This window comes from Calidris pugnax, unplaced genomic scaffold (assembly GCF_001431845.1).
Source record: "Calidris pugnax isolate Ruff unplaced genomic scaffold, ASM143184v1 scaffold20, whole genome shotgun sequence".
NCBI classification, from domain to species: Eukaryota; Metazoa; Chordata; class Aves; order Charadriiformes; family Scolopacidae; genus Calidris; species Calidris pugnax.
In genome coordinates this window covers 1790257-1806042 of record NW_015094510.1, presented here as the reverse complement: position 1 = coordinate 1806042, position 15786 = coordinate 1790257, and the positions used below count along the sequence as shown (strand labels likewise).

Sequence of the window (15786 nt, the reverse complement as noted above, 5' to 3'; positions counted from 1 at the left end):
TTCTTGTTTTGGAGTGTGAATGGAAGACACGTGGATTATTTAATTTTTTCTCTTCTCACGAGCCTTTCTATACTGTTTTGTGGGAAAGCAAAGCAGTACAGTTCCGTTCTCTGAATGCTGTTACAACGAGTGGATACAGCTGAATATCGGTTGTATAAAATCAGGTCTTCAAATCTACTGCATCTTTTTTGCTACACGCTGCATGACACATCTAGCCTGACAAAATTGAGTGCAGTGTCCTGTTACTGTGGCCTCTTAGCCGACTGAGTTTATAAGCATTCAGCTGTACCAGCTAGGAAGCTTGGTTGTGTTAAAATTGGATTGTCATTGTAGCAGTGTAGAAACTAATTTTCTAAGACTGAAGAAATCCGCATGTTCTTTAGGCAATTTCTTAACTCATTTGTATTAGAAAACTTTATTTCTGACTTCAGGGCATAAAAGACATCTTTCAAATGTTTGTCACCTGTATTTGTACTTTAGGTATATGAAAATACATATATTTTTTTGGTTTGTCACCTGTATTTGTACTTTAGGTATATGAAAATTTTTTTTTTTTTGTTGCTCAGAAGGAGGAGAAGGCCCTAAGTGTGTATCAGCCTCTGTTAGCACTCATTTAATTCTTATATGCTGAGCAGTAAGACCACTAAAACTCTACGATTTTGTGACAAAGTTCTCTTGTTGATTGTCTGTTGCTGCTCCGAGTTAGCACTTAATCAAGGCTTGCTGAATCTGTAACACAGACCCAGGAGGGTGGGCAGCTGCTTCTGACAACTGGTAGCAGAGAACGGTGTGTGAAGACCAATTTCTAGCACTGGAACATAATCTGATAAACACAGCCCGTGTCAAAAGATCTTTGTCACGGCTTTGTGTTCTGAAAGCAGTCAGGATAAGTGGTTTTGCAGTACCACCACTAAGTTGATGACTCTCTGTACACAATTGTTGCAGCTGTGATTTAGGCTGGTGCAGTTCCTCTGATTCTAGGTGCAGCAGCAGACTGAGGGGAGGAGCTGGAACTGGTGAGAGTGACGTTCTTGTGTTGCAGTGCTGAGTGATCTGTTACCAAATGTATAGTACGGTCTCATTTCAGTTCTTCTTTTACAGTGCTCAGTACTTCAAATAATGTTGGCACCACCACACTCAGAGGTACAAATAGAGAAAGTCCAGCTATAGCTGTATTACCAGGAGCTTCCCAGAAGCAAAGCTAGCTTCTGATGTGTGTGTTCCCATGCTGAGCATCAGTACTATTTTCAGAGTTGCTTGCGTCCAAAGTAGCTAGAACCTTCCCTCAAACAGCTGTAATTTACTACTTGCATGTTCCTTTCAAGGCTGGGAGAGAGTCTGAGAAGGAAATCCTGCTTTTCTTTGATTAAGTATTGCTTCTTCGGCTATGAGTTTCTTGGCGATGTTTTCCTGGAATTTGGTTTTGATAAAGTTTTATTGGGGCTTCCTTTCTTTAGTTATTTTTTTTCCTGTAAAGGTTCTTCAGAACTTGCAATCGCATTTATAGTATGAGAGTTATCTAAAAGCTATGGTTAGCTTAAAGACAAAGCTGGATCTATGTAGGACAAAGTTCTCTTCTAAGGCCTCATCTCTGAATTGGGATTAGTAGCTGTCAGGCTTTGCTAGACATACCTAACAATTTTCTCTGTGATAATGTTTCCCAGCTGTAGGAAAAACGTTTCTATAGTCTTCAAAGAATGAACTAAGCTATTGCACTCAAAGGTTCAGTTGGCACTAGATGTGTCTGAATGTTGTAAAATTGAGGCTACTGTTGCTACTCCAGAAGGACTGCATTCCCTAAGATTTCTTCTGAAGTTTGCACATCTGTAATTAAAGACTCTACTCTAGAACCCTTCTCCACCCCCTGACACTAATTCTTTCAAGCAGTGCTTTGATTACTTGGTTTTTGTGTTGGCCTAGAAAAAACAGATGGAGCCTGTCTTAGGTGAGGTATGTGCCTTCTTTTCTTTGTTGTTGTTCATATTGATCTTGTTAAGGAAAAAAAAGCTGCAGGTACTGCTGTGAGTGTGGTGTTTGTTCATCTTTATACACATTGGTAGAAAAATATTCTACTAATAACTATTAGTTTGGGGCAGCAGTTACAACATATCTTGAGACTCAAGAAAACATATGGATCTGTAGAATTCCCCCTTTCTATCCAGTGTCTTTCTATCTCTTTTGATATATAGCTATGGCTTGTATAGATTGATGGTTGTTGTTCAGGAGGACCAAATGGCTTAATTCTAGTCTCCAACGCAATGATCTTAAGGATCCTTTTCACCTGGGACTATTTCATTGAAGATTCTCATCAGCTCAGATGCAGAGAGAAAGGGCTTTTTATTCCCTCCACTTTCTTTTGCAATAGAGGCACTTAAGCCAAAGCTTTTCTTTCTTACCTTTCTTGCAGAGCTTCCCTGTTTTGGAAGTAGCTCAACTTTTTGTGTGTGTGTGATTTTAGTGGCAGATAGCGCCCCATCTACAGCCCTTGGCAGATTACCAATTTCATATCAACATACTAGAAGAGATGTCTTATTCATTCAGTTATTTATAATTTCTTTTTGACATTTGGGCATCTGTATTCAAATAAATAATGTGCTGACCAATAAATTTTGAATGCATACTATGTAAGCAGACTGAAGCAAAGTGTCAGCTTTACTAACTAGCAGCACTTCATCCAAATAACTTGAGGGAGTTGGTTTTCACATCACAATAGTACAGTAGCTTTGCATTTGCCTAGGGCCTTAGGTACCTTAGGATATGAGCAAAAAATGCTGGCTTGTGTAAGTGATCCTTCAAAGGTGAAATTATTTTAAATAGGCTTTTTAAAAGCAAGGTCACTATCTTCCACGGGCTTATCTGTTGACAGTGTGAAGAAGTCATGCTATTTCTGCTTGATTGGCTGATGAATCTATTCCTTGCATTTCTGTTGTTTATCTTCTTATCCCTAAAGGCTTTTTGAATGATCAACTAATCCCTACCATGTATTATATGTCACCCTTTTTTTTTACTTGAACTTTATGTGGGTGTTCATTTCAGTGACTGCTATAAGCTGCTATTCATTCCAGATGGAGGGTAACTGTAAAGTTTAATACCATAAAACTGGGTTCTGTCATTAGATCTTTAGTTTCTCTACCAGTTTAGGTCTTTAATGGTGCATCAGGCAAGTTCAGAATCTTCTTGAAACATATGTCAACAGTGTTTGTAAACCAAATGGAAGCATTTTTTAGTAGGGAGTGCTTCACATGCTCTGTAGAAACCACTTGTACTGGTTAATGTTTGGTCTCTTGGACAACTTGTTAACAGTTTCTTCAGGCAATGTTTGCTTACTCATCTCACATGGGACAGGTTGGGTTGTGATAACCACCTAATATCTATCTGACTTGCTACTCTTGCAGTAGCAAAAATTAATAAGAAGCTAAAGAAAAGCCATACGTTGTTGGCAGGATCATCACAATCATGTTCTATGTGAGGAGGTACTATTTGGCGTTTTAATTTTTTTACAGTTTGTGGACTTGAGTTATTTTTATTTACTGGTGTTATTTCCAGGACCTCATTCATGTCCTTGAAAGTGCTCTGTATCTTGATCCTTTTAAAACCTCCTTTTTGCTTCAGCAGGACAAAGCAGTTCGTCGAGACTTCCAAGCTATCTCTTGAAGATAAATTGAAAGATAAAGTTGTTCAACTGCAGAGATCTTAAAATCAGTTCAGGCTATATGGCCATTGTTATAAACTAAATTAACTTCATTACATGCAAAGCAAGGGTTATTTTTCATAAACACAGGCAGCTTGATTGTATGTCTTTAAGATGTATTGCTGTAGAATTCCAGAAGCCTGTGTATGTGCTACCTGGAGATATACTTACCATATAAGATTTTTGTGTGTGTTAGCCTGTAGACTGTTTATTAACTTGCTTTGTCATATTTTTTCCTGTGATTGAAGTGCAGCTTTGACACCTAGAAGATTAGGTAGTTGGAAAACAGTGATCTATGCAGCAGAATTAGTATTCAAGAATTATAGTAAATCTTTAAAAAACAAACAAAATAAACCAACCCTCCTTTCTTTAATTATCTGTTTAACAGTTTGATAATTTAAATATGTCTTGCTATTGCTTCTGAAAAGAATTTAACTTCCTTCCCCTTCCCTGGAGTGGTTACTGTTACACAACATTAACAACTTATTTAAGTAAAATTCAAAATCTAGTTTAGATCTCGGGTATTAGAAGGAACTGATTTTGTAGATATTTAATTGTTCTGTTAATTTGTGCTTTAGAGCTGTTTATGACAAATTTGTCCAAAGGTTAACCAATTTGATTTTGTACTTTGGGTAGTTGTCTTTGAGCTGCTAAATGTGTAATACCGTAGGAGCTTCGATAACTGTGAAGGGTGTATGAGTTCCAGCATGGTATTAGCAGCAGGATGGCACAGGATATCTATCCACAGAGGAATTGTATCCAAATTTAATCTTTCAATTTGCACTTAAAAGTTAAGTGCCCTTACCACCATCTCCTAATGCAAGATGAGTCATGTTTGCACCGTATAGCAGGGTACTTCCACCTGTATGTTACCTATTTGAAGCTCTTGCCTACTTGTAGACTAAACCTTTAAAAACAGCTGACAGAGGCTTTACCGTTATTATAATGTCACCTTTATAAATGATGGCAAGTTAATTGCTTTAAGAAGAAAGTGTTCTATGGTGTTAATTTGCTTAATCCATTAATTAGGGTAAACATAAAAATAAGCCATATATACCAGTATGCTAGGATGAATAACAATAGAGTCCTTAGATGACGTATTCTTAATGATATGCCATCCAAAATCTTAGGAAAACTTTTAGTGCTGTAATTTTGTGATTGTGATCTAATGGGATTTTAGTGCAAGCGAAAATTACTAGGCTTATGAAATATAAATGAAAGTTCCCATAGTAGTTTCTCAAAGTATATGTGGAAGAAGTGGAAGAATGGAAGTTAATGTTGATAGACCAGTAAATAAGTTTTTAACCCAGCAGAGAGTATACCCATCTAAGCCATGATGGCCACAATAGCTCTAATGCCAGTCCTTCTTGCCTCCATGCGACATTTTCTTCCTTCTCTACAGTAGACTCCACCAAGTGGAGGCAGGGGAGAAATCTGAAAAAGGCCCCTTTTCTCTTTTTCTTTTTTTTTTTTTTCCTTCTTTCACCATAGCTTTGGATTATATGCTTCAGCAACCATAAGTTACCAGATGCTCCTAAATTGTAACTGGCTGAAATTTTTCATATAATGTCAGAAGTTCCCAAGTTCCCTGATCCTGTTTCTTTATTTCAAATGCACCAGCAAGTATCTTCACAAGGAAACTTCTTTGACAATGTTATAAAGGTGTAGACCACCAGCTGTATATATGAGGGTTACTGGTCTTCGAAGTGGTACTAAAGGACATATGTTAGAAAAAATAGGTGCATCAATCAACAGTTTAGAATGAGATAAAAATAAGTTGAGTATCAGTATAGCAGGTTACTTTGTGATGTGTGCTAGATTTCCAAATACCGAGACAAATGTAAATGCTACCACTTGAATATTCATAAGAGGTCATCACAAAACTTGGTTGGTGATTGTTTTAAATATCAGTGTAGTTGTGATCATTTCAAAATGTTTTGTCTTCTAGAGCTATGAAGAGGAGAGGAGGAATCGGTCGGAGCTTGAGGTTCGATGCCAGCGTTTAACATTGGAACTGGCTGATACCAAGCAGATGATTCAGCAAGGTGATTATAGACAAGAGAACTATGATAAAGTAAAAAGGTAGGTATCTCTATAGTTCAAGTGTTCTACTGACATACAAAGGTTAATAGATAAACGTCAACCTTGATTGACTAGAGTTTTTAATTTGATTTTTGGCTTATGCGCACCACAGATTTTTCATTACCTCAATCTACTAACAGTTCAATTATTTCCTGTAGTATATTGCAGCATAAGATGAACAACACTGTGAAATGTGATGCATCAAATTATCTTCCTACAAGTTTAAATTTAGAGATTTACTGTGTTTTCAGAAGCGTCTGCCAGTCTCATTGCAACTAAAGAAGTGGGAGCTGTTGGTGTCAAGCATCTTAGAACAAATACTCTTTTTTTTTCTTTTTTTCCCCTAGTTTAAAAGCAATGATCTAACAAAAGGTCCTGTGCTCTACTGTGTGGTGTCTACACAGTGAATTAAGAGGGTAGGGCCTTGGGGATTAATATTTATCAATTTAAGATATCCTTGCAACCAGAAATTTGAAAGGGCTGTTATAAGCACTCTTTGTCAGAGAACCTTAGGATTACCTTAGTGAATTGGTTTAACTGCAGGGTCTCTTTTCTTTTTAAAAATACGGATTTTAGAGTTCTAGACTATACTTTGAATGCCCATCTTATAAGCAACAATTGCAAAATAGTGAAAACAGACTTCTTATAAATACACTCATAGGTGTATATTTCACAGTCCAGCTCCCAAACTGCTTTTTCAGTGTGCTTGCAAGTGCAAGAAATCTGGCCTTTGGCACATTTGTTGGGAAATAGATTTAAAAAATGGGGATTATGAATAGCAAATACCCTGTCAGCTCCTTAGTTGCTCATACTGAATGAACTCGGGCACAGTTACTGACACAAATGACTTTGCCAGTAAGTCATTTGAAGGAAGTCTGTCTTCTTTATAGCTGTTCACAGCTATATGTACTAAACCAACTTTGGAATCTACCTGGAAGCTTGTTGCAAATAGGATGGATTGATGCTATGGTTTGCTTCCCATGTGCAACTGCATCTTAATAAGTGGATTGTAATAACTTTCATGTGAATGGCCCCAGTGTTTAACAGTGTACATTTGAAATAGTCTTGAGTTTAAAAAGGCATGAATGAACGTGCCAAAACTATATTTGAGAGAGTAGGTTGTATTCATTTGGGTAGGGCACAGACGAAGGGGAGAGCACTGTTTTGGCATGACTGCATGAGGATATTTGGGAGCATTGCAGGAGTTAATCACTTCCAGGCTCGTTTCTGCCTTTAAAAATGCTATGTCAAATCTTCTAGTTCTGGTGTACTACAAGTTATCTCAGTTTTAAAGCTATGTTATGCTTAATATAAAACTGGTTAGCTTTTTTCCAAACTGGAAGTTCATACTGGCTCATTCATTTCTCTGTTCTGACAGGGTCAGATAGAGTGGAGACAGAACTGCTTCTTTGTGCATACAGGAAGCACTCTGATTCAGGATACCAGCATCACTTTTGCAGCTGTGTCATGTATATTTTAAACATGAGAAGAGTAGTACAACCCTCTGTGGTATTAAGGGGCTGTGTGCAAGGGAGAGTAGCAACTAAGAACAAGTATACATTGCTTTCTATTTGATTAGGATGATGGGAATTAAATTGCTTTACTTTTTCATCCAACTTCAGTTTCTGCAAAAAATTCAAGAGAATGTCATGGGAAATAGCATCAAAAGCTTGATAAAACTAAAAGGATGGACAACGGTACTTGCAGTTCATTGCTAGAAGATAAATGTATAGCCCAAAGTTACACTAAAGAACCATAATCAGAGGAGGATGAAGTAATTTAGGAGAGAATTCAGGATTATTGTATTATAATTTAGGATTATTTTTTAAATACTTAGAAATGAAGACTCTTTGTTCATAAAATAAGATACTGTTGCAGGTGTTAATAACTAAAAAGGGTAAGATTGTCACTAATTCCCCTATGAGTAACTGGTTGGAAGAAGTCAATGCCGTGAACTGAAAGAAGGCTGAGAAATTACAAATGCATAGGAATCTTGTTCATTGCACTTTATGCATTTAATATTTTCACTTTATTTTAACAGTGAACGTGATGTATTTGAACATGAATTGTCAGAACTCAGAAGAAAATATGAAATATTAGAGGCGTCGCATAAAGCACAAGCTAAAGAAAGAAATGATTTATCAAAAGAGGTAAACATAAAGTGCCTATTTCAGTAATTGTCTATTTCTTCACTTCGGGAATTTGATTCTTTGTCTAATTAAGTCTGTCAGGATCATGGAATGATATGAATTAGAATGGTCTTCAGGAGACCGGCTGGTCCAACCCTTCCATGCAATGCAGAGCCAGCTTAGGTCAGGTTGCTTAGGGCTTTGTCAGGTTTTGAATGTCTCCAAGGACAGAGATTCCACAGCCTTTTGGGACAATCTGTTCCAGTGTTTGTCCACGCTCTTCGTGAAAAAGGTTTTGTAAAATCTAATCAGAGTTGTTTCAGCTTTTTTCTTTTGCCTCTTGTTCTGTCACTATGCGCTTCCAAGAGTCAGGCTCTTTCTATGTGTTCCAGTTGGATAGATGAAGATAACAGTAAGACTTTCCCTATCCAGATTTCTATTTTCAAGGCTGAAGAAAACCCTGTTTCTCTCAACCCCTTGTACATCTCGTGCTACGTCCAGTCCGTGACCATCTTAGTAGAGCTCTTCTGGCTTTGGTCCAGTGTGTTGATGTGTGCCTTTATGGGGAATATAGAATGGGACATGGCACACCCAATACAGTCTAACAAGCACTGAATACAGAGTGATAACAATCTTCTTCAACCTATTGGCTGCATTGTTGCTGATACAGCCTAGTAGGCACTTGGCCTTCTTTGCTGTCAGGGCACACTTCTGGCTCATGTTTAGTTTGTTCAACTTGTATTTACCTTGCTAATCCATATTATCCAGTTTATATCGTCATTCACTAGTTATCAGATGGTTTGTAGTTCAGTGCAACTTCGATGCAAAAATAAGACTTTTTTTAAGCTGTGTTTCTGAATAGAAATCTTTCTAGGAAGCACTGAAACGAATAGAAAAATAATCGCTTGGTTGTTTTGAATTAATTTGTAAATTTATTTTTTAATGTGATACAGAAGGGGCACTGCATGAAGAAGGTTTTTCTTGAGTTCTGTACTGGCCCAGGCAACAATCAAATGGCGCATCTTTGTGTGTTATGATTTGTCTGCTGGGTAAATGAGACCCGTTACACCTGAGGGAATTCAGGGGAGATGATTGTTTCTTAATGTCTCTGTAGAACAGTGTTACAGATAAAATAGTGGGTATAACTATCACTTTAAAGATAGTACTCCTCTGCCTGATTTTACAGGTAGCCATAGAGATACTCTGAAACACTAGGGAAGAAACTGAGTTTCTATTAGAAAATATCTTTTATATTCTCCTCTCTTCTGTCAGTCTGAAGGCTTTGTTGGGCTGTTTATTCATCAGTGTTCTAGCATTGTAAGAGAACATCAAAATGCAGGTTTGTTGTCAACAAATAACAATGGCAAAAAAGTCATATACATCATGTTTGTGCGTATGCATCAAGTACTGCAGTGTAGCAGCAGCAATGCCTTTTTTTCATGAACTTTATACTGAATTAATCTGAGAAGGAGTAAAAGTAGCACTACTTTAAACTGAACTACCACTTCTAGCTGTGTGATTACTTGGATCTCCTGGAACATCTGTGGTGGTTTTTGTGTATGCTGATACAGTATCACAAATTATGGATTGGAAGAGCATACAACTGTGTTTGCACAGTATTTATTCCAGGGAAGGAGGAGTTGGAGGGGTAGCAACTCCTACTTCAAATAGTAATGCATGCTGTCTGTGTTCATTGGGAATATATGTATAACCTGTTACTTGGAAAGAGGGGCCACTTGTGTTTTTTTTTCTTAAATAAAACAAAGTATAGGGCAGGCATTAATACCTCACCCTCTGTGATTCTTAGCAAGCAGGCAAAGGGAGAGAAGCATGCTTCTAAGAGCTCTCTTTCTTTTTTTGGTACGAATTTTCAACTGTTTAACTAGTTGTTCCATGTCCTTGACTTGAGTGTACCCCTTAAATAACCTTTAGTCCTTTCATCACTCAGGAAGAGGGAATTCTATCTAAAGCACGTACATGATGTCTTTATAGCTTTGGGGAACATATTTCTGATAAGTTATTAATTTATCATTCTTTGAACTTGGTCTGTGGCATCCTCAGGAGCTTAAATGGCAAAATTATTTAAGGTGATAAAACTGCATTTTGCTATGATGAGTAATGAGTTGGGCCACTCTGCACAAGTGCCATTATGCTGTGTGGCTGTTCTCTGACACTGTTCACCTTGAAGAGATGGAAACTACTCTCTCCCACAGTGCTTTCTTCTTGGATTAGTAAAGATGACTGATCTGGTGATTGGGAGGGCTGTTAGAGACTTGCAAGATACTCATGTTTCTACTTTAGCATCAGTTCAGCCCTCTGTAGCAACATCATGCTAAATAAAAGTCAAACCAAGGCATGCAGAACCTTCTTTGCCCTTGGTGCTAGCCTGAAACATTACCCTGTCAACAATCATCATGATGTAGTACAGCCCAGAACTAGCGGTTTCACTATTTCATTACAGAACAATAATCACTCTGGTGCCCTTAAACTTTTCACTTCTGTTTCTGAGAATGTTGTAGCCAGTATGATGACAGGTTGGCACCAAGACTTGACATTCAGTTGAGTTGACTGTTTAGTACTATCACTAATCAATACTATTTAGATACTGAAGTAGATTAAAGACACTCTCTCTTCCAGGTGCCAAGTACCAGAAATCATGAAAACTAATAAAATTATAATTTTACGAACGTCTTCTTTCAGCATAAAGTTTCACCAATTTATGTTAAACATAAGTGTAAATATAGGGTTTTGGTTCAGGTGATTTCAAAGAAGAGAGTTAAAATGAAATCAAAAGTATGTGTACATAGGTTAAATACTTATCTTGAAGTTCCTGTTAAGTGTTCTTTTTAATGCCTTTTATAGCTGGCAACCATACAGCAATCCCTTAACCTGTTGCAAAAAGATAAAGATTATCTTAATCGCCAAAACATGGAGCTTAGTGTTCGCTGTGCACATGAAGAAGATCGTCTTGAAAGACTTCAGATTCAGCTGGAGGATGCCAAAAAAGCTAGGGAAGAAATGTATGAAAAATATGTTGCATCCAGGTAAGTTACTGTGTGTTCATTTCTATCAGTAGACAAAGTTAGTTAACTGTTTTCCCTTGTTTCTTGCACAAATCCTGTTTTAATAAAGAAACCTTAACTTTCAGAAAGCTAGTCCGTATTTGTGTAACTAGAAACAGAACACTTCTGTTGGGTCTCAATGTGTATCATGAAACTTTTTTACACCTTTGATATTAGACCATGGCAGTGAAGATGTCAGCATTAAAATTTTATGGCAGCTGTTCTCTTAGGTGTATATAGACATTTACAGAGCTAACTGTAGTTAATTACAAAAGAGAGAAAAAACTCTTTAAAGTGCATACGTTACATATCTCCACCCTCCCTGCCCCAAATGACATTTGTTAAAAACAGGAGTTGTCTGTTGTTGTCTGAAAGACAAAATAAATTATTATTGCAGAATAAAATATATTTAATTTTCACAAATGTTTAAAATAGGATATCGTATGTTTCATATCAGCTGTTAGAGCTATCAGTCTTTCATATCTCAAGTTTGAATAGATTCCCTAAATGTAGCCTTGAGAAATAAGTCAATCTTTGTATGCTATTTGCAATGGTAAGTAGTGCCAAATCTTCATGCTATTTTAATTGGTATAGATATATGTACGTACGGGATGTTGAACAGGAAACACTATGCTGTTTACCTACATGTCTTGCTACATATGTACTGCTATACTATAAAATTTCAAACCATATTTAGGTTTTTCAAATTCATGGTTATCCATTTCATGTTATTTCGCTACATCTAGATGCAAAAAAAAAACCCATTTCAATATAGATCCCAAAATTACATGAAATATTTTCCTGCATGTACTTCATTAGTAGTTAGTACTGTCCTTAAAAAAATGCATGTATATGGAATTAATGAGCTTAGAGTATGAAATAGGTCCATCTTCTCTTCAACTGCTTCCTTCTGTTTGAATTGAGAAGACAGAACTGCAAAAAGCATCTATAAATCTCGTGTCCTGTATAACTAAGATGAAATATACTAACGTGACTCTCTTCTAATGCAACTTTGAAATACAAATTGTTATCTAAATGGAAATGGAAGAGCACTCGACTGAAATTATCAGCCGTGGAATTCCAGCCCATATTGCTTATCATCAGAAGTGTTTTTTATACTATTTTTCCTTTCAATGCAGTCACTTAAACTTTTTAAAATTTGTTTTACATGTATATCTCAGAACTTAATTCACCTGGAACTTCTGCATTTTACATATATTTTTAAGACTTGCTTTTAAATGGGGTTTTAAAAAATCATGTAGATCTGAGCAGTCTTCCTCTAGGAATAGTCTTGTAAGCGGTGACTCTTGTAGATAGATTTTTATTTCTAGAAAATGACTGTGAAATCCTTATCCTGTAATAGTGACGTAGAGACACTTTTACAGAGCTGTATCCATTTGAGGAACCTGGACAGAGATGTATATAGCTCGCCTCTACCACAGTTGGGGATACTGTGCTACCCTACCTCCCTGTTGTCTGGGATATTGGAGGTGTCCTGCATTTTGATAGCAACTAAAGAGAAATTCTGTGACTCTTACTTTGCCTTTAGAGATCTTGATAGTGTCACTGAGATTCTATATTGTTACCAAATCCCTCTCTTGACATCCTTGGTATTGGTGACTCTTCATGATGATAATTTTCATAGGACAGTTATTAATTGTGATGAATAATGCAGGTACGTCTGCTCTCCTCTAGATACCATTATTGTCTTTTGCAGCGTAGCAGAGAAAACAGTGTATTGAGCAGCATGTGTAGGACTGCACGCCACTTGGGCAGCCTAGGTTGTATTGAAGGTTCTGTGCTGTTCTGCTGCTGAACTTTGGATAAGTCATTTCATAGTGTAAAAATGTAATGGAAAATTATGCTAATGTAAGATTTCTTTTGTAAAATGGGGGTAATGGTATCCTTTTGTAAAGTTCTTTAAAACCTGCGTGTGATCTGCAATAGTGGAGAAGCTGTCCCTTCTTTACATTTGTCCATGCACGTGTACACACTTTGTGTGCATCTTGTGAGACTGCATCCCACATTGGGGTTCCTGTCTATTCAGCAGTTTAAACCATCCATCTCTCAGGTCAAATATCTATGGTATTAGGTTTCTTAGAGAGCTGTACAGAGTACTGTTTATTTATCAGGTAAGTTAGAGAGGTACAAAAGTAGAGCAGGAGAAGACTGTACCAACTAATGGCCATTCTACAGGCCTCAGGGCTACATCAGTTTGGATAATAAGCTTCTGTTTGCTACATTTTGAAACATTTGAGGCTTTTTATTGCTCACTTTGCGTCTGGATGTCTTTTGGTCGCTGTAGTTCAGGAATGAATATGGTAACAAAGCCAAGTATCTTTTTTAGGAGTGAAGAATAATTCACCTTCTGGTCACCATCAGAACTGCTGGCATTGGGGTACTGTAGTTAGAAAATCACAGACTGTAGGAAACTGAGGGATTAACCTGGAGTTATTTTAAAAAAGACACACTTCAAAATAGGTTGAGATTGTGGCAAGATGAATGGCAGCAGCTCATAGCTACGGTTCTTGGGAGTCAATATGTAAGCACAGACCAACGCAAAAGATTTCCCTTTATATGTTTAATCTTAAAACACAAACCACAGTTGCATTGAGATGCTCAGATCACATTTATTTTATTCACAGTACAAATCTTTATGAATAACAGGCCTGTAAAGAAGCTCATTAAAGCCTGCAGCCTGAAGACGGTGAAACAACTTAGTAAAGCAAAAAAGCTTTTAATTACTGCTCAAGCAAAAGACTATAACAGCGGATCAGGAATAAAAATCACAAATGGTAGTCCTTTGTTTCAGCAGCAATTTGATGTTTATTAAAAGGCATTGCTTATTTTAGTCATCATAAAGATAAGCGTCACTTTGAACTGTCTTCTGGTGACATCACTGGGTGTTCAAGCCTTTTGCAGATTCTCCTAATTTTTTCAGTGAATCTTCCTTACTTTTAACAGACTTACTATGGGAGGGAAGGTGTAATTTCTGCAGTGACAGGAATTTCTTTTTGGCAAGTAGTAATGGTAATAGCAAATTGTGTAAGTACCAAGAAAACGGTATGCTCGTTGATTCTGCACGTAAGAATTGTATCCTGAGGTCCTGATCTTCAGCATTCTTTCACTGAAATTCAGTGTCTCAATAAAAAGGAAACAGGCAAACCTGGACAGAAAGCATTGTGGCACTTAAATATTTTGGGGCTTTTAGTTAATGTGAAAGAGTGTTTGGCCAGCTCAAGTCCCAATTTTTAAAAATTATGGGGTATCATACAGTTGGAAATTAGGAGAAATCTAAAAAATGTTACAGTTGTAAATGCATATCTCTTCATAAACATCCTTTTATTTCCAAACCTGTAATTTCTACCAGTTGCTTCACTGCTGATTGATTATTCTTGAACATTAACTAGATGTTATAAAATTGTAACATTCCTTAGCTGTTAAGTACTTACAACATAACTCTTTTTTTTTTCTTGTAGTTTAGTAGGAGACGCTCTTTATGAGATTCCCTACAGTCTGTCATGAGCTTTAAAAGTTAAAAAATATGTCAATATTACTCTGAAATGAAAGTCTTTTATCCTGGAATCCTCTGATATCTGCTCCTTAAAAGCTTATGTATTTTAATTAACTTATATGTCACATAGACAGGATAAATTTCCAAATCTTGTCGGCTTTTGACTTCACAAATCTCCACAGCATGTAATCTTCAATGTTTCTTGTGATGGTTTTTTCCCCCACCATGTGAGGTGCAAATAGTACACAACAGAGTCTTGTAGTAGCATGGCAGAATTGTAAGTTAGCAAGCTAATCAACCCTTACGCAGTGATGAAGAAGCTAGAAAGCTTTGGAAAGGGAGGAATTAATTTAATTTTTTTGAAGTGGTTAATTAATATAAACACTATGTAGGGGCTGACAAAGAATTTATTGAAGAATGTTAAGCCTAATGTTTCATGATTAGGACTAGTGATGAGATGAGGAATAATGGTTTTAAACTGCAAGGGGGGAGATTTAGATTCAATATTAAGAAGAAATTCTTTCCTGTGAGGGTGGTGAGACACTGGAACAGGTTTCCCAGAGAAGCTGTGGATGCCCCATCCCTGGAGGTGTTCAAGGCCAGGCTGGATGGGGCTTTGAGCAACCTGCTCTAGTGGGAGGTGTCCCTGCCCATGGCAGAGGGGTTGGGACTCAATGGTCTTTAAGGTCCCTTCCAACCTGAACCATATGATTAATCAATGTCAAACTATTTAAAAAAAAAAAAATAAAGTATGCAGAAAGCTTTTATTTATTTCCAATTAAGTATTAATTATTTGTGATTGATTTTTCACTTAATTTGCATAACAATGTAGGGTAATATGTATTTCAAGCCATTTGGAAGGGAATTCAATAAGAATTTAAAATCAAGAAGTTCTCTGCTGTACTTTTACATCTGTACCTGAAGTTTTGATAGTTTGGCCAGTGGAATTAATTTTAAATTCCCATGTTGTGTGCTTGTTTATTTACAGAGACCACTATAAAACAGAATATGAAAAAAAACTGCATGAAGAGTTGGAACAAATAAGATTGAAAACAAATCAAGAAATTGAGCAACTAAGAAGCACTTCAAAAGAGATGTATGAACGTGAAAACAGGTAGATAAGATGCAGACAATGACCTAATGAGGACAAAAATGACCAAGTAATGTTTTGTGCTTAGGTATAATCCTAGTTGACTGGCTGTTGAGAGGTGGTGAAATGTGAGAATTTGTAAGAATTTAAGTTCAGTTATAAAACTGATGAGAATCTTTTAAAAACTAAAATGAAATGATACATGTACAGTAAATATA

General features: G+C 36.7%; 1 protein-coding gene across 1 annotated transcript in view; it reads left to right on the top strand.

The window, feature by feature from the left end:
• PIBF1 (progesterone immunomodulatory binding factor 1) overlaps nt 1-15786 on the top strand; it is a 135882-nt gene that overhangs the window by 15429 nt on the left and 104667 nt on the right. The window contains exons 6-9 of the mRNA XM_014966146.1: nt 5640-5773; nt 7815-7923; nt 10765-10946; nt 15467-15592. Of these exons, the coding sequence (XP_014821632.1) occupies nt 5640-5773; nt 7815-7923; nt 10765-10946; nt 15467-15592 (551 nt within the window). The remainder of the gene's footprint in view (nt 1-5639; nt 5774-7814; nt 7924-10764; nt 10947-15466; nt 15593-15786) is intronic.